The 27,063-nt window shown below is 38.7% G+C and overlaps 1 protein-coding gene across 7 annotated transcripts in view; it reads right to left on the minus strand.

The window, feature by feature from the left end:
• The window catches only part of LOC129837541 (nucleoporin SEH1-like), a 168,329-nt gene that overhangs the window by 47,921 nt on the left and 93,345 nt on the right, over positions 1-27,063 (minus strand). For all 7 annotated transcript variants that reach the window (XM_055903815.1, XM_055903814.1, XM_055903813.1 and 4 more), the window contains 3 exons: positions 3,628-3,753; positions 2,147-2,287; positions 1,765-2,068 (listed from right to left, as the gene is read on the minus strand). In XM_055903815.1, coding sequence (XP_055759790.1) covers positions 1,765-2,068; positions 2,147-2,287; positions 3,628-3,753 — 571 coding nt within the window. The remainder of the gene's footprint in view (positions 1-1,764; positions 2,069-2,146; positions 2,288-3,627; positions 3,754-27,063) is intronic.

Here is a 27,063-nt window from a genome sequence, read left to right on the forward strand (position 1 = left end):
TCGCCTGCGTGACATCACTGTACTCATCCGCTGGACCTAGATCGCCTGCGTGACATCGCTGTACTCATCCGCTGGACCTAGATCACCTGCGTGACATCACTGTACTCATCCGCTGGACCTAGATCACCTGCGTGACATCACTGTACTCATCCGCTGGCCCTAGATCACCTGCGTGACATCACTGTACTCATCCGCTGGCCCTAGATCACCTGCGTGACATCACTGTACTCATCCGCTGGACCTAGATCACCTGCGTGACATCACTGTACTCATCCGCTGGACCTAGATCACCTGCGTGACATCACTGTACTCATCCGCTGGACCTGGATCACCTGCGTGACATCACTGTACTCATCCGCTGGCCCTAGATCACCTGCGTGACATCACTGTACTCATCCGCTGGACCTAGATCACCTGCGTGACATCACTGTACTCATCCGCTGGACCTAGATCACCTGCGTGACATCACTGTACTCATCCGCTGGACCTGGATCACCTGCGTGACATCACTGTACTCATCCACTGGCCCTAGATCACCTGTATGACATCACTGTACTCATCCGCTGGCCCTAGATCACCTGTGTGACATCACTGTACTCATCCACTGGCCCTAGATCACCTGCGTGACATCGCTGTACTCATCCGCTGGCCCTAGATCACCTGTATGACATCACTGTACTCATCCGCTGGACCTAGATCACCTGCGTGACATCACTGTACTCATCCGCTGGACCTAGATCACCTGCGTGACATCACTGTACTCATCCGCTGGACCTAGATCACCTGCGTGACAGACGTGACAAACAGCTGTGACTGGTGGCTGAATGGCATCGGTGTGTATTAATATTCATGGAGCGAGGACAGGGGCCATACCTGAACAGGACTGGTACGATACCTGAACAGGACAGGGGCCATACCTGAACAGGACAGGGGCCATACCTGAACAGGACTGGTACGATACCTGAACAGGACAGGGGCCAATACCTGAACAGGACTGGTACGATACCTGAACAGGACAGGGGCCATACCTGAACAGGACAGGTACGATACCTAAACAGGACAGGGGCCATACCTAAACAGGACAGGGGCCATACCTAAACAGGACAGGGGCCATACCTAAACAGGACAGGTACGATACCTAAACAGGACAGGGGCCATACCTAAACAGGACAGGGGCCATACCTGAACAGGACAGGGGCCATACCTAAACAGGACAGGTACGATACCTAAACAGGACAGGGGCCATACCTAAACAGGACAGGGGCCATACCTGAACAGGACAGGGGCCATACCTAAACAGGACAGGTACGATACCTAAACAGGACAGGGGCCATACCTAAACAGGACAGGGGCCATACCTAAACAGGACAGGGTACGATACCTGAACAGGACAGGGTACGATACCTGAACAGGACAGGGTACGATACCTGAACAGGACAGGGTACGATACCTGAACAGGACAGGGTACGATACCTGAACAGGACAGGGTACGATACCTGAACAGGACAGGGTACGATACCTGAACAGGACAGGGTACGATACCTGAACAGGACAGGGTACGATACCTGAACAGGACAGGGTACGATACCTGAACAGGACTGGTACGATACCTGAACAGGACAGGGGCCATACCTTAACAGGACTGGTACGATACCTGAACAGGACTGGTACGATACCTGAACAGGACTGGTACGATACCTGAACAGGACTGGTACGATACCTGAACAGGACAGGGTCCATACCTGAACAGGACAGGGTCCATACCTGAACAGGACTGGTACTTCTGTGGAGCGTGGAAGTGGACCCAAACCATGAAGCTCTCTGCATTCTGAAACAGGACTGGTACGATACCTGAACAGGACTGGTACTTCTGTGGCGCGTGGAAGTGGACCCAAACCATGAAGCTCTCTGCATTCTGAAACAGGACTGGTACGATACCTGAACAGGACAGGGGCCATACCTGAACAGGACTGGTACGATACCTGAACAGGACAGGGGCCATACCTGAACAGGACTGGTACTTCTGTGGAGCGTGGAAGTGGACCCAAACCATGAAGCTCTCTGCATTCTGAAACACAACACAACATCCCTCAAAACCACTCAACTATTGAAGTCACTGAGACGAGGTCACTCTAGGGTTACTCACCTCTCCGTAGCTGGCGTGCATCACGTGGCTCATGACGGACGGAGCAGCCAGTGAGGTCAGAGCCCCCGCCTGCAGCAAGCCCTCAGCTGTCATGGCAACGGGACTCTTGGAGAAAGTGAAGCAGCGCCAGGCCGTGGCGTTCTAGAAATACGACGTCACAAAGACAATATCTATCAAAGTGTGCTTGTATAAGCAAATATTTCAACAAAATCAAAGTGCTCTTGAGTAACAGAAAGATGACGTCAGGCCTGGAATTTCAGGATTTTAGGGGCAAGGCCATTTGGCCTTTAAAGGATATTTTAATTTCTGTCATATGAAACCGCTTGCATTTTCAGTGCGCTTTGGAGAAGAGTGTTTTCCCGCTAATTGCATATAGCCTACTGCCTTGTGTGCATTGCTGCGTTTATAATGTGAAGAAATAGACCAATAGTTGATCAACATTATTTATTAATTTTTTTGTAATTATTTTACTTCCCTTTTCTTCCCAATTTCGTGGTATCCAATTGGTAGTTACTGTCTTGTCTCATCGCTGCAACTCCCGTACGGACTCGGGAGAGGCGATGGTTGAAAGCCTCTGAAACACGATCCAGCCAAACCGCACTGCTTCTTGACACAACGCCGGATTAACCCGGAAGCCAGCCGCACCAATGTGTCGGAGGCAACACTGTACACCTAGCGACCTGGTCAGCGTGCACTGCGCCCGGCCCCGCCACAGGAGTCGCTAGTGCGCGATGAGATAAGGATATCCCTACCGGCCAAACCCTCCCTAACCCGGACGACGCTGGGCCAATTGTGTGCCGCCCCATGGGTCTTCCCGGTCGCGGCCGGCTGCGACAGAGCCTGGACTCGAACCAGGATCTCTAGTGGCACAGCTAGCATTACGATGTAGTGCCTTAGACCACTGCGCCACCAGGGAGGCCGCAGTGCAGGGCCTGATCACATGACGAACATTGACTAATAAGAACTGCGATTACTGACAGAGCCACGTGAGTGAGGTGCTTCGGAGCGCGGCGATTGGCAGCTGGGAATTATAATTATTATACTCAGTCAAAGGGCACAACGGACACTTTGACTGCAAGGAATGTACATTTTTTAGGTAGCATTACAGACGGCCACACAAATGGACATCGAGGGCCATGGCTGTTGAAATTGAGGCCTGCATGACAAAGTTCTGCACAACTCAGACAGAAGAGTAATGACCTATACAACATTAGTTATTGTCCGTTGCTGCACTGCATGGTACTATACTGCATAGCATTGCAATGTACTGCATAACATCGTACTGCACTGCACTGTATAGCATTGTACTGTATTGTAATGTACTGCATAGCATAGCATTGTACTGTATTGTATTGCAAGGCAATGTACTGCATAGCATTGTACTGTATTGTATTACATGGTAATGTACTGCATTGTATTGCATGGTAATGTAGTGCATAGCATTGTAATGTACTGCATGGTAATGTACTGCATTGTCTTACAGCACTGATAACCAGTCTAATAGGTACGGTAGCATGAGTCCTGTTCAGCAGCTTCAGAGGGAGAGCTTTGGCACTGCCACCTGCCAGGTCTCCGAAGTCCAGACTGCCACATTTCCCCACATCCACCTGGAGAGAAGAAACCATCATATGTTACAGTGGAGAAACCATCCAGAATATAATGTGTTACAGTGGAGAAACCATCCAGAATATAATGTGTTACAGTGGAGAAACCATCCAGAATATAATGTGTTATAGTGGAGAAACCATCCAGAATATAATGTGTTATGTGTTACAGTGGAGAAACCATCCAGAATATAATGTGTTATCTGATACAGTGGAGAAACCATCCAGAATGTAGTGTGTTACAGTGGATAAACCATCCAGAATATAATGTGTTACAGTGGAGAAATCATCCAGAATATAATGTGTTACAGTGGAGAAACCATCCAGAATATAATGTGTTACAGTGGAGAAACCATCCAAAATATAATGTGTTATCTGTTATAGTGGAGAAACCATCCAGAATATAATGTGTTATCTGATACAGTGGATAAACCATCCAGAATATAATGTGTTACAGTGGAGAAACCATCCAAAATATGTGTTACAGTGGAGAAACCATCCAGAATATAATGTGTTACAGTGGAGAAATCATCCAGAATATAATGTGTTACAGCGGAGAAACCATCCAGAATATAATGTGTTATCTGTTACAGTGGAGAAACCATCCAGAATATAATGTGTTACAGTGGAGAAACCATCCAGAATATAATGTGTTATCTGATACAGTGGAGAAACCACCCAGAATATAATGTGTTACAGTGGAGAAACCATCCAGAATATAATGTGTTATCTGTTATAGTGGAGAAACCATCCAGAATATAATGTGTTATCTGTTATAGTGGAGAAACCATCCAGAATATAATGTGTTATCTGTTACAGTGGAGAAACCACCCAGAATATAATGTGTTACAGTGGAGAAACCACCCAGAATATAATGTGTTACAGTGGAGAAACCATCCAGAATATAATGTGTTACAGTGGAGAAACCATCCAGAATATAATGTGTTACAGTGGAGAAACCATCCAGAATATAATGTGTTACAGTGGAGAAACCACCAAGAATATAATGTGTTACAGTGGAGAAACCACCCAGAATATAATGTGTTACAGTGGAGAAACCACCCAGAATATAATGTGTTATCTGTTACAGTGGAGAAACCACCCAGAATATAATGTGTTACAGTGGAGAAACCATCCAGAATATAATGTGTTACAGTGGAGAAACCATCCAGAATATAATGTGTTACAGTGGAGAAACCATCCAGAATATAATGTGTTATCTGTTACAGTGGAGAAACCATCCAGAATATAATGTGTTATCTGTTATAGTGGAGAAACGATCCAGAATATAATGTGTTATCTGTTACAGTGGAGAAACCATCCAGAATATAATGTGTTATCTGTTACAGTGGAGAAACCATCCAGAATATGATGTGTTACAGTGGAGAAACCATCCAGAATATAATGTGTTACAGTGGAGAAACCATCCAGAATATAATGTGTTACAGTGGAGAAACCATCCAGAATATAATGTGTTACAGTGGAGAAACCATCCAGAATATAATGTGTTACAGTGGAGAAACCATCCAGAATATAATGTGTTACAGTGGAGAAACCATCCAGAATATAATGTGTTACAGTGGAGAAACCATCCAGAATATAATGTGTTACAGTGGAGAAACCATCCAGAATATAATGTGTTACAGTGGAGAAACCATCCAGAATATAATGTGTTACAGTGGAGAAACCATCCAGAATATAATGTGTTACAGTGGAGAAACCATCCAGAATATAATGTGTTACAGTGGAGAAACCATCCAGAATATAATGTGTTACAGTGGAGAAACCATCCAGAATATAATGTGTTACAGTGGAGAAACCATCCAGAATATAATGTGTTACAGTGGAGAAACCATCCAGAATATAATGTGTTATCTGTTATAGTGGAGAAACGATCCAGAATATAATGTGTTATCTGATACAGTGGAGAAACCACCCAGAATATAATGTGTTACAGTGGAGAAACCATCCAGAATATAATGTGTTATCTGTTATAGTGGAGAAACCACCCAGAATATAATGTGTTACAGTGGAGAAACCACCCAGAATATAATGTGTTACAGTGGAGAAACCATCCAGAATATAATGTGTTACAGTGGAGAAACCACCCAGAATATAATGTGTTACAGTGGAGAAACCACCCAGAATATAATGTGTTACAGTGGAGAAACCATCCAGAATATAATGTGTTACAGTGGAGAAACCATCCAGAATATAATGTGTTACAGTGGAGAAACCATCCAGAATATAATGTGTTACAGTGGAGAAACCATCCAGAATATAATGTGTTACAGTGGAGAAACCATCCAGAGTATAATGTGTTATAGTGGAGAAACCATCCAGAATATAATGTGTTATGTGTTACAGTGGAGAAACCATCCAGAATATAATGTGTTATCTGATACAGTGGAGAAACCATCCAGAATATAGTGTGTTACAGTGGATAAACCATCCAGAATATAATGTGTTACAGTGGAGAAATCATCCAGAATATAATGTGTTACAGTGGAGAAACCATCCAGAATATAATGTGTTACAGTGGAGAAACCATCCAAAATATAATGTGTTATCTGTTATAGTGGAGAAACCATCCAGAATATAATGTGTTATCTGATACAGTGGAGAAACCATCCAGAATATAGTGTGTTACAGTGGATAAACCATCCAGAATATAATGTGTTACAGTGGAGAAACCATCCAGAATATAATGTGTTATCTGATACAGTGGAGAAACCACCCAGAATATAATGTGTTACAGTGGAGAAACCATCCAGAATATAATGTGTTATCTGTTATAGTGGAGAAACCATCCAGAATATAATGTGTTATCTGTTACAGTGGAGAAACCACCCAGAATATAATGTGTTACAGTGGAGAAACCACCCAGAATATAATGTGTTACAGTGGAGAAACCATCCAGAATATAATGTGTTACAGTGGAGAAACCATCCAGAATATAATGTGTTATAGTGGAGAAACCATCCAGAATATAATGTGTTATGTGTTACAGTGGAGAAACCATCCAGAATATAATGTGTTATCTGATACAGTGGAGAAACCATCCAGAATATAGTGTGTTACAGTGGATAAACCATCCAGAATATAATGTGTTACAGTGGAGAAATCATCCAAAATATAATGTGTTACAGTGGAGAAACCATCCAGAATATAATGTGTTACAGTGGAGAAATCATCCAGAATATAATGTGTTACAGCGGAGAAACCATCCAGAATATAATGTGTTATAGTGGAGAAACCATCCAGAATATAATGTGTTACAGTGGAGAAACCATCCAGAATATAATGTGTTATCTGATACAGTGGAGAAACCACCCAGAATATAATGTGTTACAGTGGAGAAACCATCCAGAATATAATGTGTTATCTGTTATAGTGGAGAAACCATCCAGAATATAATGTGTTATCTGTTACAGTGGAGAAACCACCCAGAATATAATGTGTTACAGTGGAGAAACCACCCAGAATATAATGTGTTACAGTGGAGAAACCATCCAGAATATAATGTGTTACAGTGGAGAAACCATCCAGAATATAATGTGTTACAGTGGAGAAACCATCCAGAATATAATGTGTTACAGTGGAGAAACCACCAAGAATATAATGTGTTACAGTGGAGAAACCACCCAGAATATAATGTGTTACAGTGGAGAAACCACCCAGAATATAATGTGTTATCTGTTACAGTGGAGAAACCACCCAGAATATAATGTGTTACAGTGGAGAAACCACCCAGAATATAATGTGTTACAGTGGAGAAACCATCCAGAATATAATGTGTTACAGTGGAGAAACCATCCAGAATATAATGTGTTATCTGTTACAGTGGAGAAACCATCCAGAATATAATGTGTTATCTGTTATAGTGGAGAAACGATCCAGAATATAATGTGTTATCTGTTACAGTGGAGAAACCATCCAGAATATAATGTGTTATCTGTTACAGTGGAGAAACCATCCAGAATATGATGTGTTACAGTGGAGAAACCATCCAGAATATAATGTGTTACAGTGGAGAAACCATCCAGAATATAATGTGTTACAGTGGAGAAACCATCCAGAATATAATGTGTTACAGTGGAGAAACCATCCAGAATATAATGTGTTACAGTGGAGAAACCATCCAGAATATAATGTGTTACAGTGGAGAAACCATCCAGAATATAATGTGTTACAGTGGAGAAACCATCCAGAATATAATGTGTTACAGTGGAGAAACCATCCAGAATATAATGTGTTACAGTGGAGAAACCATCCAGAATATAATGTGTTACAGTGGAGAAACCATCCAGAATATAATGTGTTACAGTGGAGAAACCATCCAGAATATAATGTGTTACAGTGGAGAAACCATCCAGAATATAATGTGTTACAGTGGAGAAACCATCCAGAATATAATGTGTTATCTGTTATAGTGGAGAAACGATCCAGAATATAATGTGTTATCTGATACAGTGGAGAAACCACCCAGAATATAATGTGTTACAGTGGAGAAACCATCCAGAATATAATGTGTTATCTGTTATAGTGGAGAAACCACCCAGAATATAATGTGTTACAGTGGAGAAACCATCCAGAATATAATGTGTTACAGTGGAGAAACCACCCAGAATATAATGTGTTACAGTGGAGAAACCACCCAGAATATAATGTGTTACAGTGGAGAAACCATCCAGAATATAATGTGTTACAGTGGAGAAACCATCCAGAATATAATGTGTTACAGTGGAGAAACCATCCAGAATATAATGTGTTACAGTGGAGAAACCATCCAGAATATAATGTGTTATAGTGGAGAAACCACCCAGAATATAATGTGTTACAGCGGAGAAACCATCCAGAATATAATGTGTTATCTGTTACAGTGGAGAAACCACCCAGAATATAATGTGTTACAGTGGAGAAACCATCCAGAATATAATGTGTTACAGTGGAGAAACCACACAGAATATAATGTGTTATCTGTTACAGTGGAGAAACCACCCAGAATATAATGTGTTACAGTGGAGAAACCATCCAGAATATAATGTGTTACAGTGGAGAAACCACCCAGAATATAATGTGTTATCTGTTACAGTGGAGAAACCACCCAGAATATAATGTGTTACAGTGGAGAAACCACCCAGAATATAATGTGTTATAGTGGAGAAACCACCCAGAATATAATGTGTTACAGCGGAGAAACCATCCAGAATATAATGTGTTATCTGTTACAGTGGAGAAACCACCCAGAATATAATGTGTTACAGTGGAGAAACCACCCAGAATATAATGTGTTATCTGTTACAGTGGAGAAACCACCCAGAATATAATGTGTTACAGTGGAGAAACCACCCAGAATATAATGTGTTACAGTGGAGAAACCACCCAGAATATAATGTGTTACAGTGGAGAAACCACCCAGAATATAATGTGTTATGTGTTACAGTGGAGAAACCACCCAGAATATAATGTGTTATGTTACAGTGGAGAAACCATCCAGAATATAATGTGTTATCTGTTACAGTGGAGAAACCACCCAGAATATAATGTGTTATCTGTTACAGTGGAGAAACCATCCAGAATATAATGTGTTATCTGTTACAGTGGAGAAACCACCCAGAATATAATGTGTTATCTGTTACAGTGGAGAAACCACCCAGAATATAATGTGTTATCTGTTACAGTGGAGAAACCACCCAGAATATAATGTGTTATCTGTTACAGTGGAGAAACCACCCAGAATATAATGTGTTATCTGTTACAGTGGAGAAAACATCCAGAATATAATGTGTTATCTGTTACAGTGGAGAAACCATCCAGAATATAATGTGTTACAGTGGAGAAACCATCCAGAATATAATGTGTTACAGTGGAGAAACCATCCAGAATATAATGTTACAGTGGAGAAACCATCCAGAATATAATGTTACAGTGGAGAAACCATCCAGAATATAATGTTACAGTGGAGAAACCATCCAGAATATAATGTGTTATCTGTTACAGTGGAGAAACCACCCAGAATATAATGTGTTATCTGTTACAGTGGAGAAACCACCCAGAATACAATGTGTTACAGTGGAGAAACTATCCAGAATATAATGTGTTACAGTGGAGAAACCATCCAGAATATAATGTGTTACAGTGGAGAAACCATCCAGAATATAATGTGTTACAGTGGAGAAACCACCCAGAATATGTGTTACAGTGGAGAAACCACCCAGAATATAATGTGTTACAGTGGAGAAACCATCCAGAATATAATGTGTTATCTGTTACAGTGGAGAAACCACCCAGAATATGTGTTACAGTGGAGAAACCATCCAGAATATAATGTGTTACAGTGGAGAAACCATCCAGAATATAATGTGTTACAGTGGAGAAACCACCCAGAATATAATGTGTTATCTGTTACAGTGGAGAAACCACCCAGAATATAATGTGTTATGTTACAGTGGAGAAACCACCCAGAATATAATGTTTTATCTGTTACAGTGGAGAAACCACCCAGAATATAATGTGTTACAGTGGAGAAACCACCCAGAATATAATGTGTTACAGTGGAGAAACCATCCAGAATATAATGTGTTACAGCGGAGAAACCACCCAGAATATAATGTGTTACAGTGGAGAAACCACCCAGAATATAATGTGTTATCTGTTACAGTGGAGAAACCACCCAGAATATAATGTGTTATCTGTTACAGTGGAGAAACCATCCAGAATATAATGTGTTACAGTGGAGAAACCATCCAGAATATAATGTGTTACAGTGGAGAAACCATCCAGAATATAATGTGTTACAGTGGAGAAACCATCCAGAATATAATGTGTTACAGTGGAGAAACCATCCAGAATATAATGTGTTACAGTGGAGAAACCATCCAGAATATAATGTGTTACAGTGGAGAAACCATCCAGAATATAATGTGTTACAGTGGAGAAACCATCCAGAATATAATGTGTTACAGTGGAGAAACCATCCAGAATATAATGTGTTACAGAGGAGAAACCATCCAGAATATAATGTGTTACAGTGGAGAAACCACCCAGAATATAATGTGTTATGTGTTACAGTGGAGAAACCATCCAGAATATAATGTGTTATCTGTTACAGTGGAGAAACCATCCAGAATATAATGTGTTACAGTGGAGAAACCATCCAGAATATAATGTGTTACAGCGGAGAAACCACCCAGAATATAATGTGTTACAGTGGAGAAACCATCCAGAATATAATGTTTTATCTGTTACAGTGGAGAAACCATCCAGAATATAATGTGTTATAGTGGAGAACCCATCCAGAATATAATGTGTTACAGCGGAGAAACCATCCAGAATATAATGTGTTACAGTGGAGAAACCATCCAGAATATAATGTGTTACAGTGGAGAAACCATCCAGAATATAATGTGTTACAGTGGAGAAACCATCCAGAATATAATGTGTTACAGTGGAGAAACCATCCAGAATATAATGTGTTACAGTGGAGAAACCATCCAGAATATAATGTGTTACAGTGGAGAAACCATCCAGAATATAATGTGTTACAGTGGAGAAACCATCCAGAATATAATGTGTTACAGTGGAGAAACCATCCAGAATATAATGTGTTACAGTGGAGAAACCATCCAGAATATAATGTGTTACAGTGGAGAAACCATCCAGAATATAATGTGTTACAGTGGAGAAACCATCCAGAATATAATGTGTTACAGTGGAGAAACCATCCAGAATATAATGTGTTACAGTGGAGAAACCATCCAGAATATAATGTGTTACAGTGGAGAAACCATCCAGAATATAATGTGTTACAGTGGAGAAACCATCCAGAATATAATGTGTTACAGTGGAGAAACCATCCAGAATATAATGTGTTACAGTGGAGAAACCATCCAGAATATAATGTGTTACAGTGGAGAAACCATCCAGAATATAATGTGTTACAGTGGAGAAACCATCCAGAATATAATGTGTTACAGTGGAGAAACCATCCAGAATATAATGTGTTACAGTGGAGAAACCATCCAGAATATAATGTGTTACAGTGGAGAAACCATCCAGAATATAATGTGTTACAGTGGAGAAACCATCCAGAATATAATGTGTTACAGTGGAGAAACCATCCAGAATATAATGTGTTATAGCGGAGAAACCACCCAGAATATAATGTGTTACAGCGGAGAAACCATCCAGAATATAATGTGTTATCTGTTACAGTGGAGAAACCATCCAGAATATAATGTGTTACAGTGGAGAAACCACCCAGAATATAATGTGTTATCTGTTACAGTGGAGAAACCATCCAGAATATAATGTGTTACAGTGGAGAAACCACCCAGAATATAATGTGTTATCTGTTACAGTGGAGAAAACATCCAGAATATAATGTGTTATCTGTTACAGTGGAGAAACCATCCAGAATATAATGTGTTACAGTGGAGAAACCACCCAGAATATAATGTGTTACAGTGGAGAAACCACCCAGAATATAATGTGTTATGTGTTACAGTGGAGAAACCACCCAGAATATAATGTGTTATGTTACAGTGGAGAAACCATCCAGAATATAATGTGTTATCTGTTACAGTGGAGAAACCACCCAGAATATAATGTGTTATCTGTTACAGTGGAGAAACCATCCAGAATATAATGTGTTACAGTGGAGAAACCACCCAGAATATAATGTGTTATCTGTTACAGTGGAGAAAACATCCAGAATATAATGTGTTATCTGTTACAGTGGAGAAACCATCCAGAATATAATGTGTTACAGTGGAGAAACCATCCAGAATATAATGTGTTACAGTGGAGAAACCACCCAGAATACAATGTGTTACAGTGGAGAAACCATCCAGAATATAATGTGTTACCGTGGAGAAACCATCCAGAATATAATGTGTTACAGTGGAGAAACCATCCAGAATATAATGTGTTACAGTGGAGAAACCATCCAGAATATAATGTGTTACAGTGGAGAAACCACCCAGAATATAATGTGTTACAGTGGAGAAACCACCCAGAATATAATGTGTTACAGTGGAGAAACCATCCAGAATATAATGTGTTATCTGTTACAGTGGAGAAACCACCCAGAATACAATGTGTTACAGTGGAGAAACCATCCAGAATATAATGTGTTACAGTGGAGAAACCATCCAGAATATAATGTGTTACAGTGGAGAAACCATCCAGAATATAATGTGTTACAGTGGAGAAACCATCCAGAATATAATGTGTTATCTGTTACAGTGGAGAAACCACCCAGAATATAATGTGTTATGTTACAGTGGAGAAACCACCCAGAATATAATGTGTTATCTGTTACAGTGGAGAAACCACCCAGAATATAATGTGTTATCTGTAACAGTGGAGAAACCACCCAGAATATAATGTGTTACAGTGGAGAAACCATCCAGAATATAATGTGTTACAGTGGGGAAACCATCCAGAATATAATGTGTTACAGTGGAGAAACCACCCAGAATATAATGTGTTACAGCGGAGAAACCATCCAGAATATAATGTGTTACAGTGGAGAAACCACCCAGAATATAATGTGTTACAGCGGAGAAACCATCCAGAATATAATGTGTTACAGTGGAGAAACCATCCAGAATATAATGTGTTACAGTGGAGAAACCATCCAGAATATAATGTGTTACAGTGGAGAAACCATCCAGAATATAATGTGTTATCTGTAACAGTGGAGAAACCACCCAGAATATAATGTGTTACAGTGGAGAAACCATCCAGAATATAATGTGTTACAGTGGAGAAACCATCCAGAATATAATGTGTTACAGTGGAGAAACCACCCAGAATATAATGTGTTACAGCGGAGAAACCACCCAGAATATAATGTGTTACAGTGGAGAAACCACCCAGAATATAATGTGTTACAGCGGAGAAACCATCCAGAATATAATGTGTTACAGTGGAGAAACCATCCAGAATATAATGTGTTACAGTGGAGAAACCATCCAGAATATAATGTGTTACAGTGGAGAAACCACCCAGAATATAATGTGTTACAGCGGAGAAACCACCCAGAATATAATGTGTTACAGTGGAGAAACCATCCAGAATATAATGTGTCACAGTGGTGGAGAAACCATCCAGAATATAATGTGTTACAGTGGAGAAACCATCCAGAATATAATGTGTTACAGTGGAGAAACCATCCAGAATATAATGTGTTACAGTGGAGAAACCATCCAGAATATAATGTGTTACAGTGGAGAAACCATCCAGAATATAATGTGTTACAGAGGAGAAACCATCCAGAATATAATGTGTTACAGTGGAGAAACCACCCAGAATATAATGTGTTATGTGTTACAGTGGAGAAACCATCCAGAATATAATGTGTTATCTGTTACAGTGGAGAAACCATCCAGAATATAATGTGTTACAGTGGAGAAACCATCCAGAATATAATGTGTTACAGTGGAGAAACCATCCAGAATATAATGTGTTACAGTGGAGAAACCACCCAGAATATAATGTGTTACAGTGGAGAAACCATCCAGAATATAATGTGTTACAGTGGAGAAACCATCCAGAATATAATGTGTTACAGCGGAGAAACCATCCAGAATATAATGTGTTATCTGTTACAGCGGAGAAACCATCCAGAATATAATGTGTTATCTGTTACAGCGGAGAAACCATCCAGAATATAATGTGTTACAGTGGAGAAACCACCCAGAATATAATGTGTTACAGTGGAGAAACCATCCAGAATATAATGTGTTACAGTGGAGAAACCATCCAGAATATAATGTGTTACAGTGGAGAAACCATCCAGAATATAATGTGTTACAGTGGAGAAACCATCCAGAATATAATGTGTTACAGTGGAGAAACCATCCAGAATATAATGTGTTACAGTGGAGAAACCATCCAGAATATAATGTGTTACAGTGGAGAAACCATCCAGAATATAATGTGTTACAGTGGAGAAACCATCCAGAATATAATGTGTTACAGTGGAGAAACCATCCAGAATATAATGTGTTACAGTGGAGAAACCACCCAGAATATAATGTGTTATGTGTTACAGTGGAGAAACCATCCAGAATATAATGTGTTATCTGTTACAGTGGAGAAACCATCCAGAATATAATGTGTTACAGTGGAGAAACCATCCAGAATATAATGTGTTACAGTGGAGAAACCATCCAGAATATAATGTGTTACAGTGGAGAAACCATCCAGAATATAATGTGTTACAGTGGAGAAACCATCCAGAATATAATGTGTTACAGTGGAGAAACCATCCAGAATATAATGTGTTACAGTGGAGAAACCATCCAGAATATAATGTGTTATCTGTTACAGTGGAGAAACCATCCAGAATATAATGTGTTACAGTGGAGAAACCATCCAGAATATAATGTGTTACAGTGGAGAAACCATCCAGAATATAGTGTGTTATCTGTTACAGTGGAGAAACCATCCAGAATATAATGTGTTATCTGTTACAGTGGAGAAACCATCCAGAATATAATGTGTTACAGTGGAGAAACCATCCAGAATATAATGTGTTACAGTGGAGAAACCATCCAGAATATAATGTGTTACAGTGGAGAAACCATCCAGAATATAATGTGTTACAGTGGAGAAACCATCCAGAATATAATGTGTTACAGTGGAGAAACCATCCAGAATATAATGTGTTACAGTGGAGAAACCATCCAGAATATAATGTGTTTCAGTGGAGAAACCATCCAGAATATAATGTGTTACAGTGGAGAAACCATCCAGAATATAATGTGTTACAGTGGAGAAACCATCCAGAATATAATGTGTTACAGTGGAGAAACCATCCAGAATATAATGTGTTACAGTGGAGAAACCATCCAGAATATAATGTGTTACAGTGGAGAAACCATCCAGAATATAATGTGTTACAGTGGAGAAACCATCCAGAATATAATGTGTTACAGTGGAGAAACCATCCAGAATATAATGTGTTACAGTGGAGAAACCATCCAGAATATAATGTGTTACAGTGGAGAAACCATCCAGAATATAATGTGTTACAGTGGAGAAACCATCCAGAATATAATGTGTTACAGTGGAGAAACCATCCAGAATATAATGTGTTATGTGTTACAGTGGAGAAACCATCCAGAATATAATGTGTTATCTGTTACAGTGGAGAAACCATCCAGAATATAATGTGTTACAGTGGAGAAACCATCCAGAATATAATGTGTTACAGTGGAGAAACCATCCAGAATATAATGTGTTACAGTGGAGAAACCATCCAGAATATAATGTGTTACAGTGGAGAAACCATCCAGAATATAATGTGTTACAGTGGAGAAACCATCCAGAATATAATGTGTTACAGTGGAGAAACCATCCAGAATATAATGTGTTATCTGTTACAGTGGAGAACCCATCCAGAATATAATGTGTTACAGTGGAGAAACCATCCAGAATATAATGTGTTACAGCGGAGAAACCATCCAGAATATAATGTGTTATCTGTTACAGCGGAGAAACCATCCAGAATATAATGTGTTATCTGTTACAGCGGAGAAACCATCCAGAATATAATGTGTTATCTGTTACAGTGGAGAAACCATCCAGAATATAATGTGTTACAGTGGAGAAACCACCCAGAATATAATGTGTTACAGTGGAGAAACCATCCAGAATATAATGTGTTACAGTGGAGAAACCATCCAGAATATAATGTGTTACAGTGGAGAAACCATCCAGAATATAATGTGTTACAGTGGAGAAACCATCCAGAATATAATGTGTTACAGTGGAGAAACCATCCAGAATATAATGTGTTACAGTGGAGAAACCATCCAGAATATAATGTGTTACAGTGGAGAAACCATCCAGAATATAATGTGTTACAGTGGAGAAACCATCCAGAATATAATGTGTTACAGTGGAGAAACCATCCAGAATATAATGTGTTACAGTGGAGAAACCATCCAGAATATAATGTGTTACAGTGGAGAAACCATCCAGAATATAATGTGTTACAGTGGAGAAACCATCCAGAATATAATGTGTTACAGTGGAGAAACCACCCAGAATATAATGTGTTACAGTGGAGAAACCATCCAGAATATAATGTGTTACAGTGGAGAAACCATCCAGAATATAATGTGTTACAGTGGAGAAACCATCCAGAATATAATGTGTTACAGTGGAGAAACCACCCAGAATATAATGTGTTACAGTGGAGAAACCACCCAGAATATAATGTGTTACAGTGGAGAAACCACCCAGAATATAATGTGTTACAGTGGAGAAACCACCCAGAATATAATGTTACAGTGGAGAAACCATCCAGAATATAATGTGTTACAGTGGAGAAACCATCCAGAATATAATGTGTTACAGTGGAGAAACCATCCAGAATATAATGTGTTACAGTGGAGAAACCATCCAGAATATAATGTGTTACAGTGGAGAAACCATCCAGAATATAATGTGTTACAGTGGAGAAACCATCCAGAATATAATGTGTTACAGTGGAGAAACCACCCAGAATATAATGTGTTATGTGTTACAGTGGAGAAACCACCCAGAATATAATGTGTTATGTGTTACAGTGGAGAAACCATCCAGAATATAATGTGTTATGTGTTACAGTGGAGAAACCATCCAGAATATAATGTGTTATGTGTTACAGTGGAGAAACCATCCAGAATATAATGTGTTACAGTGGAGAAACCATCCAGAATATAATGTGTTACAGTGGAGAAACCATCCAGAATATAATGTGTTACAGTGGAGAAACCATCCAGAATATAATGTGTTACAGTGGAGAAACCATCCAGAATATAATGTGTTACAGTGGAGAAACCACCCAGAATATAATGTGTTACAGTGGAGAAACCACCCAGAATATAATGTTACAGTGGAGAAACCATCCAGAATATAGTGTGTTATCTGTTACAGTGGAGAAACCATCCAGAATATAATGTGTTACAGTGGAGAAACCATCCAGAATATAATGTGTTACAGTGGAGAAACCATCCAGAATATAATGTGTTACAGTGGAGAAACCATCCAGAATATAATGTGTTACAGTGGAGAAACCATCCAGAATATAATGTGTTACAGTGGAGAAACCATCCAGAATATAATGTGTTACAGTGGAGAAACCACCCAGAATATAATGTGTTACAGTGGAGAAACCACCCAGAATATAATGTTACAGTGGAGAAACCATCCAGAATATAGTGTGTTATCTGTTACAGTGGAGAAACCATCCAGAATATAATGTGTTACAGTGGAGAAACCATCCAGAATATAATGTGTTACAGTGGAGAAACCATCCAGAATATAATGTGTTACAGTGGAGAAACCATCCAGAATATAATGTGTTACAGTGGAGAAACCATCCAGAATATAATGTGTTACAGTGGAGAAACCACCCAGAATATAATGTGTTATGTGTTACAGTGGAGAAACCACCCAGAATATAATGTGTTATGTGTTACAGTGGAGAAACCATCCAGAATATAATGTGTTATGTGTTACAGTGGAGAAACCATCCAGAATATAATGTGTTATGTGTTACAGTGGAGAAACCATCCAGAATATAATGTGTTACAGTGGAGAAACCATCCAGAATATAATGTGTTACAGTGGAGAAACCATCCAGAATATAATGTGTTACAGTGGAGAAACCATCCAGAATATAATGTGTTACAGTGGAGAAACCATCCAGAATATAATGTGTTACAGTGGAGAAACCACCCAGAATATAATGTGTTACAGTGGAGAAACCACCCAGAATATAATGTTACAGTGGAGAAACCATCCAGAATATAGTGTGTTATCTGTTACAGTGGAGAAACCATCCAGAATATAATGTGTTACAGTGGAGAAACCATCCAGAATATAATGTGTTACAGTGGAGAAACCATCCAGAATATAATGTGTTACAGTGGAGAAACCATCCAGAATATAATGTGTTACAGTGGAGAAACCATCCAGAATATAATGTGTTACAGTGGAGAAACCACCCAGAATATAATGTGTTACAGTGGAGAAACCATCCAGAATATAATGTGTTACAGTGGAGAAACCATCCAGAATATAATGTGTTACAGTGGAGAAATCATCCAGAATATAATGTGTTACAGCGGAGAAACCATCCAGAATATAATGTGTTACAGCGGAGAAACCATCCAGAATATAATGTGTTATGTGTTACAGTGGAGAAACCATCCAGAATATAATGTGTTATCTGATACAGTGGAGAAACCATCCAGAATATAATGTGTTACAGTGGAGAAACCACCCAGAATATAATGTGTTATGTGTTACAGTGGAGAAACGATCCAGAATATAATGTGTTATGTGTTACAGTGGAGAAACCATCCAGAATATAATGTGTTACAGTGGAGAAACCATCCAGAATATAATGTGTTACAGTGGAGAAACCATCCAGAATATAATGTGTTACAGTGGAGAAACCACCCAGAATATAATGTGTTACAGTGGAGAAACCATCCAGAATATAATGTGTTACAGTGGAGAAACCATCCAGAATATAATGTGTTACAGTGGAGAAATCATCCAGAATATAATGTGTTACAGCGGAGAAACCATCCAGAATATAATGTGTTACAGCGGAGAAACCATCCAGAATATAATGTGTTATGTGTTACAGTGGAGAAACGATCCAGAATATAATGTGTTATCTGATACAGTGGAGAAACCATCCAGAATATAATGTGTTACAGTGGAGAAACCACCCAGAATATAATGTGTTATGTGTTACAGTGGAGAAACGATCCAGAATATAATGTGTTATGTGTTACAGTGGAGAAACCATCCAGAATATAATGTGTTACAGTGGAGAAACCATCCAGAATATAATGTGTTACAGTGGAGAAACCATCCAGAATATAATGTGTTACAGTGGAGAAACCACCCAGAATATAATGTGTTACAGTGGAGAAACCATCCAGAATATAATGTGTTACAGTGGAGAAATCATCCAGAATATAATGTGTTACAGTGGAGAAATCATCCAGAATATAATGTGTTACAGCGGAGAAACCATCTAGAATATAATGTGTTACAGCGGAGAAACCATCCAGAATATAATGTGTTATGTGTTACAGTGGAGAAACGATCCAGAATATAATGTGTTATCTGATACAGTGGAGAAACCATCCAGAATATAATGTGTTACAGTGGAGAAACCACCCAGAATATAATGTGTTATGTGTTACAGTGGAGAAACGATCCAGAATATAATGTGTTATGTGTTACAGTGGAGAAACCATCCAGAATATAATGTGTTATGTGTTACAGTGGAGAAACCACCCAGAATATAATGTGTTGTGTTACAGTGGAGAAACCATCCAGAATATAATGTGTTACAGTGGAGAAACCATCCAGAATATAATGTGTTACAGTGGAGAAACCATCCAGAATATAATGTGTTACAGTGGAGAAACCATCCAGAATATAATGTGTTACAGTGGAGAAACCATCCAGAATATAATGTGTTACAGTGGAGAAACCATCCAGAATATAATGTGTTACAGTGGAGAAACCATCCAGAATATAATGTGTTACAGTGGAGAAACCATCCAGAATATAATGTGTTACAGTGGAGAAACCATCCAGAATATAATGTGTTACAGTGGAGAAACCACCCAGAATATAATGTGTTACAGTGGAGAAACCACCCAGAATATAATGTGTTACAGTGGAGAAACCACCCAGAATATAATGTGTTACAGTGGAGAAACCATCCAGAATATAATGTGTTACAGTGGAGAAACCATCCAGAATATAATGTGTTACAGTGGAGAAACCACCCAGAATATAATGTTACAGTGGAGAAACCATCCAGAATATAATGTTACAGTGGAGAAACCACCCAGAATATAATGTGTTACAGTGGAGAAACCACCCAGAATATAATGTTACAGTGGAGAAACCATCCAGAATATAATGTGTTACAGTGGAGAAACCATCCAGAATATAATGTGTTACAGTGGAGAAACCATCCAGAATATAATGTGTTACAGTGGAGAAACCATCCAGAATATAATGTGTTACAGTGGAGAAACCATCCAGAATATAATGTGTTACAGTGGAGAAACCATCCAGAATATAATGTGTTACAGTGGAGAAACCATCCAGAATATAATGTGTTATGTGTTACAGTGGAGAAACCATCCAGAATATAATGTTTTATGTGTTACAGTGGAGAAACCACCCAGAATATAATGTGTTGTGTTACAGTGGAGAAACCATCCAGAATATAATGTGTTATGTGTTACAGTGGAGAAACCATCCAGAATATAATGTGTTACAGTGGAGAAACCATCCAGAATATAATGTGTTACAGTGGAGAAACCATCCAGAATATAATGTGTTACAGTGGAGAAACCATCCAGAATATAATGTGTTACAGTGGAGAAACCACCCAGAATATAATGTGTTACAGTGGAGAAACCACCCAGAATATAATGTTACAGTGGAGAAACCATCCAGAATATAATGTGTTACAGTGGAGAAACCATCCAGAATATGTGTTACAGTGGAGAAACCATCCAGAATATAATGTGTTACAGTGGAGAAACCATCCAGAATATAATGTGTTACAGTGGAGAAACCATCCAGAATATAATGTGTTACAGTGGAGAAACCATCCAGAATATAATGTGTTACAGTGGAGAAACCATCCAGAATATAATGTGTTACAGTGGAGAAACCACCCAGAATATAATGTGTTACAGTGGAGAAACCACCCAGAATATAATGTTACAGTGGAGAAACCATCCAGAATATAGTGTGTTACAGTGGAGAAACCATCCAGAATATAATGTGTTACAGTGGAGAAATCATCCAGAATATAATGTGTTACAGTGGAGAAACCATCCAGAATATAATGTGTTACAGTGGAGAAACCACCCAGAATATAATGTTACAGTGGAGAAACCATCCAGAATATAATGTTACAGTGGAGAAACCACCCAGAATATAATGTGTTACAGTGGAGAAACCACCCAGAATATAATGTTACAGTGGAGAAACCATCCAGAATATAATGTGTTACAGTGGAGAAACCATCCAGAATATAATGTGTTACAGTGGAGAAACCATCCAGAATATAATGTGTTACAGTGGAGAAACCATCCAGAATATAATGTGTTATCTGTTACAGTGGAGAACCCATCCAGAATATAATGTGTTACAGTGGAGAAACCATCCAGAATATAATGTGTTACAGCGGAGAAACCATCCAGAATATAATGTGTTATCTGTTACAGCGGAGAAACCATCCAGAATATAATGTGTTATCTGTTACAGCGGAGAAACCATCCAGAATATAATGTGTTATCTGTTACAGCGGAGAAACCATCCAGAATATAATGTGTTACAGTGGAGAAACCACCCAGAATATAATGTGTTACAGTGGAGAAACCATCCAGAATATAATGTGTTACAGTGGAGAAACCATCCAGAATATAATGTGTTACAGTGGAGAAACCATCCAGAATATAATGTGTTACAGTGGAGAAACCATCCAGAATATAATGTGTTACAGTGGAGAAACCATCCAGAATATAATGTGTTACAGTGGAGAAACCATCCAGAATATAATGTGTTACAGTGGAGAAACCATCCAGAATATAATGTGTTACAGTGGAGAAACCATCCAGAATATAATGTGTTACAGTGGAGAAACCATCCAGAATATAATGTGTTACAGTGGAGAAACCATCCAGAATATAATGTGTTACAGTGGAGAAACCATCCAGAATATAATGTGTTACAGTGGAGAAACCATCCAGAATATAATGTGTTACAGTGGAGAAACCACCCAGAATATAATGTGTTACAGTGGAGAAACCACCCAGAATATAATGTGTTACAGTGGAGAAACCATCCAGAATATAATGTGTTACAGTGGAGAAACCATCCAGAATATAATGTGTTACAGTGGAGAAACCATCCAGAATATAATGTGTTACAGTGGAGAAACCACCCAGAATATAATGTGTTACAGTGGAGAAACCACCCAGAATATAATGTGTTACAGTGGAGAAACCACCCAGAATATAATGTTACAGTGGAGAAACCATCCAGAATATAATGTGTTACAGTGGAGAAACCATCCAGAATATAATGTGTTACAGTGGAGAAACCATCCAGAATATAATGTGTTACAGTGGAGAAACCATCCAGAATATAATGTGTTACAGTGGAGAAACCATCCAGAATATAATGTGTTACAGTGGAGAAACCATCCAGAATATAATGTGTTACAGTGGAGAAACCACCCAGAATATAATGTGTTATGTGTTACAGTGGAGAAACCACCCAGAATATAATGTGTTATGTGTTACAGTGGAGAAACCATCCAGAATATAATGTGTTATGTGTTACAGTGGAGAAACCATCCAGAATATAATGTGTTATGTGTTACAGTGGAGAAACCATCCAGAATATAATGTGTTACAGTGGAGAAACCATCCAGAATATAATGTGTTACAGTGGAGAAACCATCCAGAATATAATGTGTTACAGTGGAGAAACCATCCAGAATATAATGTGTTACAGTGGAGAAACCATCCAGAATATAATGTGTTACAGTGGAGAAACCACCCAGAATATAATGTGTTACAGTGGAGAAACCACCCAGAATATAATGTTACAGTGGAGAAACCATCCAGAATATAGTGTGTTATCTGTTACAGTGGAGAAACCATCCAGAATATAATGTGTTACAGTGGAGAAACCATCCAGAATATAATGTGTTACAGTGGAGAAACCATCCAGAATATAATGTGTTACAGTGGAGAAACCATCCAGAATATAATGTGTTACAGTGGAGAAACCATCCAGAATATAATGTGTTACAGTGGAGAAACCATCCAGAATATAATGTGTTACAGTGGAGAAACCACCCAGAATATAATGTGTTACAGTGGAGAAACCACCCAGAATATAATGTTACAGTGGAGAAACCATCCAGAATATAGTGTGTTATCTGTTACAGTGGAGAAACCATCCAGAATATAATGTGTTACAGTGGAGAAACCATCCAGAATATAATGTGTTACAGTGGAGAAACCATCCAGAATATAATGTGTTACAGTGGAGAAACCATCCAGAATATAATGTGTTACAGTGGAGAAACCATCCAGAATATAATGTGTTACAGTGGAGAAACCACCCAGAATATAATGTGTTATGTGTTACAGTGGAGAAACCACCCAGAATATAATGTGTTATGTGTTACAGTGGAGAAACCATCCAGAATATAATGTGTTATGTGTTACAGTGGAGAAACCATCCAGAATATAATGTGTTATGTGTTACAGTGGAGAAACCATCCAGAATATAATGTGTTACAGTGGAGAAACCATCCAGAATATAATGTGTTACAGTGGAGAAACCATCCAGAATATAATGTGTTACAGTGGAGAAACCATCCAGAATATAATGTGTTACAGTGGAGAAACCATCCAGAATATAATGTGTTACAGTGGAGAAACCACCCAGAATATAATGTGTTACAGTGGAGAAACCACCCAGAATATAATGTTACAGTGGAGAAACCATCCAGAATATAGTGTGTTATCTGTTACAGTGGAGAAACCATCCAGAATATAATGTGTTACAGTGGAGAAACCATCCAGAATATAATGTGTTACAGTGGAGAAACCATCCAGAATATAATGTGTTACAGTGGAGAAACCATCCAGAATATAATGTGTTACAGTGGAGAAACCATCCAGAATATAATGTGTTACAGTGGAGAAACCACCCAGAGTATAATGTGTTACAGTGGAGAAACCATCCAGAATATAATGTGTTACAGTGGAGAAACCATCCAGAGTATAATGTGTTACAGTGGAGAAATCATCCAGAATATAATGTGTTACAGCGGAGAAACCATCCAGAATATAATGTGTTACAGCGGAGAAACCATCCAGAATATAATGTGTTATGTGTTACAGTGGAGAAACGATCCAGAATATAATGTGTTATCTGATACAGTGGAGAAACCATCCAGAATATAATGTGTTACAGTGGAGAAACCACCCAGAATATAATGTGTTATGTGTTACAGTGGAGAAACGATCCAGAATATAATGTGTTATGTGTTACAGTGGAGAAACCATCCAGAATATAATGTGTTACAGTGGAGAAACCATCCAGAATATAATGTGTTACAGTGGAGAAACCATCCAGAATATAATGTGTTACAGTGGAGAAACCACCCAGAATATAATGTGTTACAGTGGAGAAACCATCCAGAATATAATGTGTTACAGTGGAGAAATCATCCAGAATATAATGTGTTACAGTGGAGAAATCATCCAGAATATAATGTGTTACAGCGGAGAAACCATCTAGAATATAATGTGTTACAGCGGAGAAACCATCCAGAATATAATGTGTTATGTGTTACAGTGGAGAAACGATCCAGAATATAATGTGTTATCTGATACAGTGGAGAAACCATCCAGAATATAATGTGTTACAGTGGAGAAACCACCCAGAATATAATGTGTTATGTGTTACAGTGGAGAAACGATCCAGAATATAATGTGTTATGTGTTACAGTGGAGAAACCATCCAGAATATAATGTGTTATGTGTTACAGTGGAGAAACCACCCAGAATATAATGTGTTGTGTTACAGTGGAGAAACCATCCAGAATATAATGTGTTACAGTGGAGAAACCATCCAGAATATAATGTGTTACAGTGGAGAAACCATCCAGAATATAATGTGTTACAGTGGAGAAACCATCCAGAATATAATGTGTTACAGTGGAGAAACCATCCAGAATATAATGTGTTACAGTGGAGAAACCATCCAGAATATAATGTGTTACAGTGGAGAAACCATCCAGAATATAATGTGTTACAGTGGAGAAACCATCCAGAATATAATGTGTTACAGTGGAGAAACCATCCAGAATATAATGTGTTACAGTGGAGAAACCACCCAGAATATAATGTGTTACAGTGGAGAAACCACCCAGAATATAATGTGTTACAGTGGAGAAACCACCCAGAATATAATGTGTTACAGTGGAGAAACCATCCAGAATATAATGTGTTACAGTGGAGAAACCATCCAGAATATAATGTGTTACAGTGGAGAAACCATCCAGAATATAATGTGTTACAGTGGAGAAACCATCCAGAATATAATGTGTTACAGTGGAGAAACCATCCAGAATATAATGTGTTACAGTGGAGAAACCATCCAGAATATAATGTGTTACAGTGGAGAAACCACCCAGAGTATAATGTGTTACAGTGGAGAAACCATCCAGAATATAATGTGTTACAGTGGAGAAACCATCCAGAGTATAATGTGTTACAGTGGAGAAATCATCCAGAATATAATGTGTTACAGCGGAGAAACCATCCAGAATATAATGTGTTACAGCGGAGAAACCATCCAGAATATAATGTGTTATGTGTTACAGTGGAGAAACGATCCAGAATATAATGTGTTATCTGATACAGTGGAGAAACCATCCAGAATATAATGTGTTACAGTGGAGAAACCACCCAGAATATAATGTGTTATGTGTTACAGTGGAGAAACGATCCAGAATATAATGTGTTATGTGTTACAGTGGAGAAACCATCCAGAATATAATGTGTTACAGTGGAGAAACCATCCAGAATATAATGTGTTACAGTGGAGAAACCATCCAGAATATAATGTGTTACAGTGGAGAAACCACCCAGAATATAATGTGTTACAGTGGAGAAACCATCCAGAATATAATGTGTTACAGTGGAGAAATCATCCAGAATATAATGTGTTACAGTGGAGAAATCATCCAGAATATAATGTGTTACAGCGGAGAAACCATCTAGAATATAATGTGTTACAGCGGAGAAACCATCCAGAATATAATGTGTTATGTGTTACAGTGGAGAAACGATCCAGAATATAATGTGTTATCTGATACAGTGGAGAAACCATCCAGAATATAATGTGTTACAGTGGAGAAACCACCCAGAATATAATGTGTTATGTGTTACAGTGGAGAAACGATCCAGAATATAATGTGTTATGTGTTACAGTGGAGAAACCATCCAGAATATAATGTGTTATGTGTTACAGTGGAGAAACCACCCAGAATATAATGTGTTGTGTTACAGTGGAGAAACCATCCAGAATATAATGTGTTACAGTGGAGAAACCATCCAGAATATAATGTGTTACAGTGGAGAAACCATCCAGAATATAATGTGTTACAGTGGAGAAACCATCCAGAATATAATGTGTTACAGTGGAGAAACCATCCAGAATATAATGTGT

Source organism: Salvelinus fontinalis, chromosome 38, assembly GCF_029448725.1.
Source record: "Salvelinus fontinalis isolate EN_2023a chromosome 38, ASM2944872v1, whole genome shotgun sequence".
Lineage (NCBI taxonomy): Eukaryota > Metazoa > Chordata > Actinopteri > Salmoniformes > Salmonidae > Salvelinus > Salvelinus fontinalis.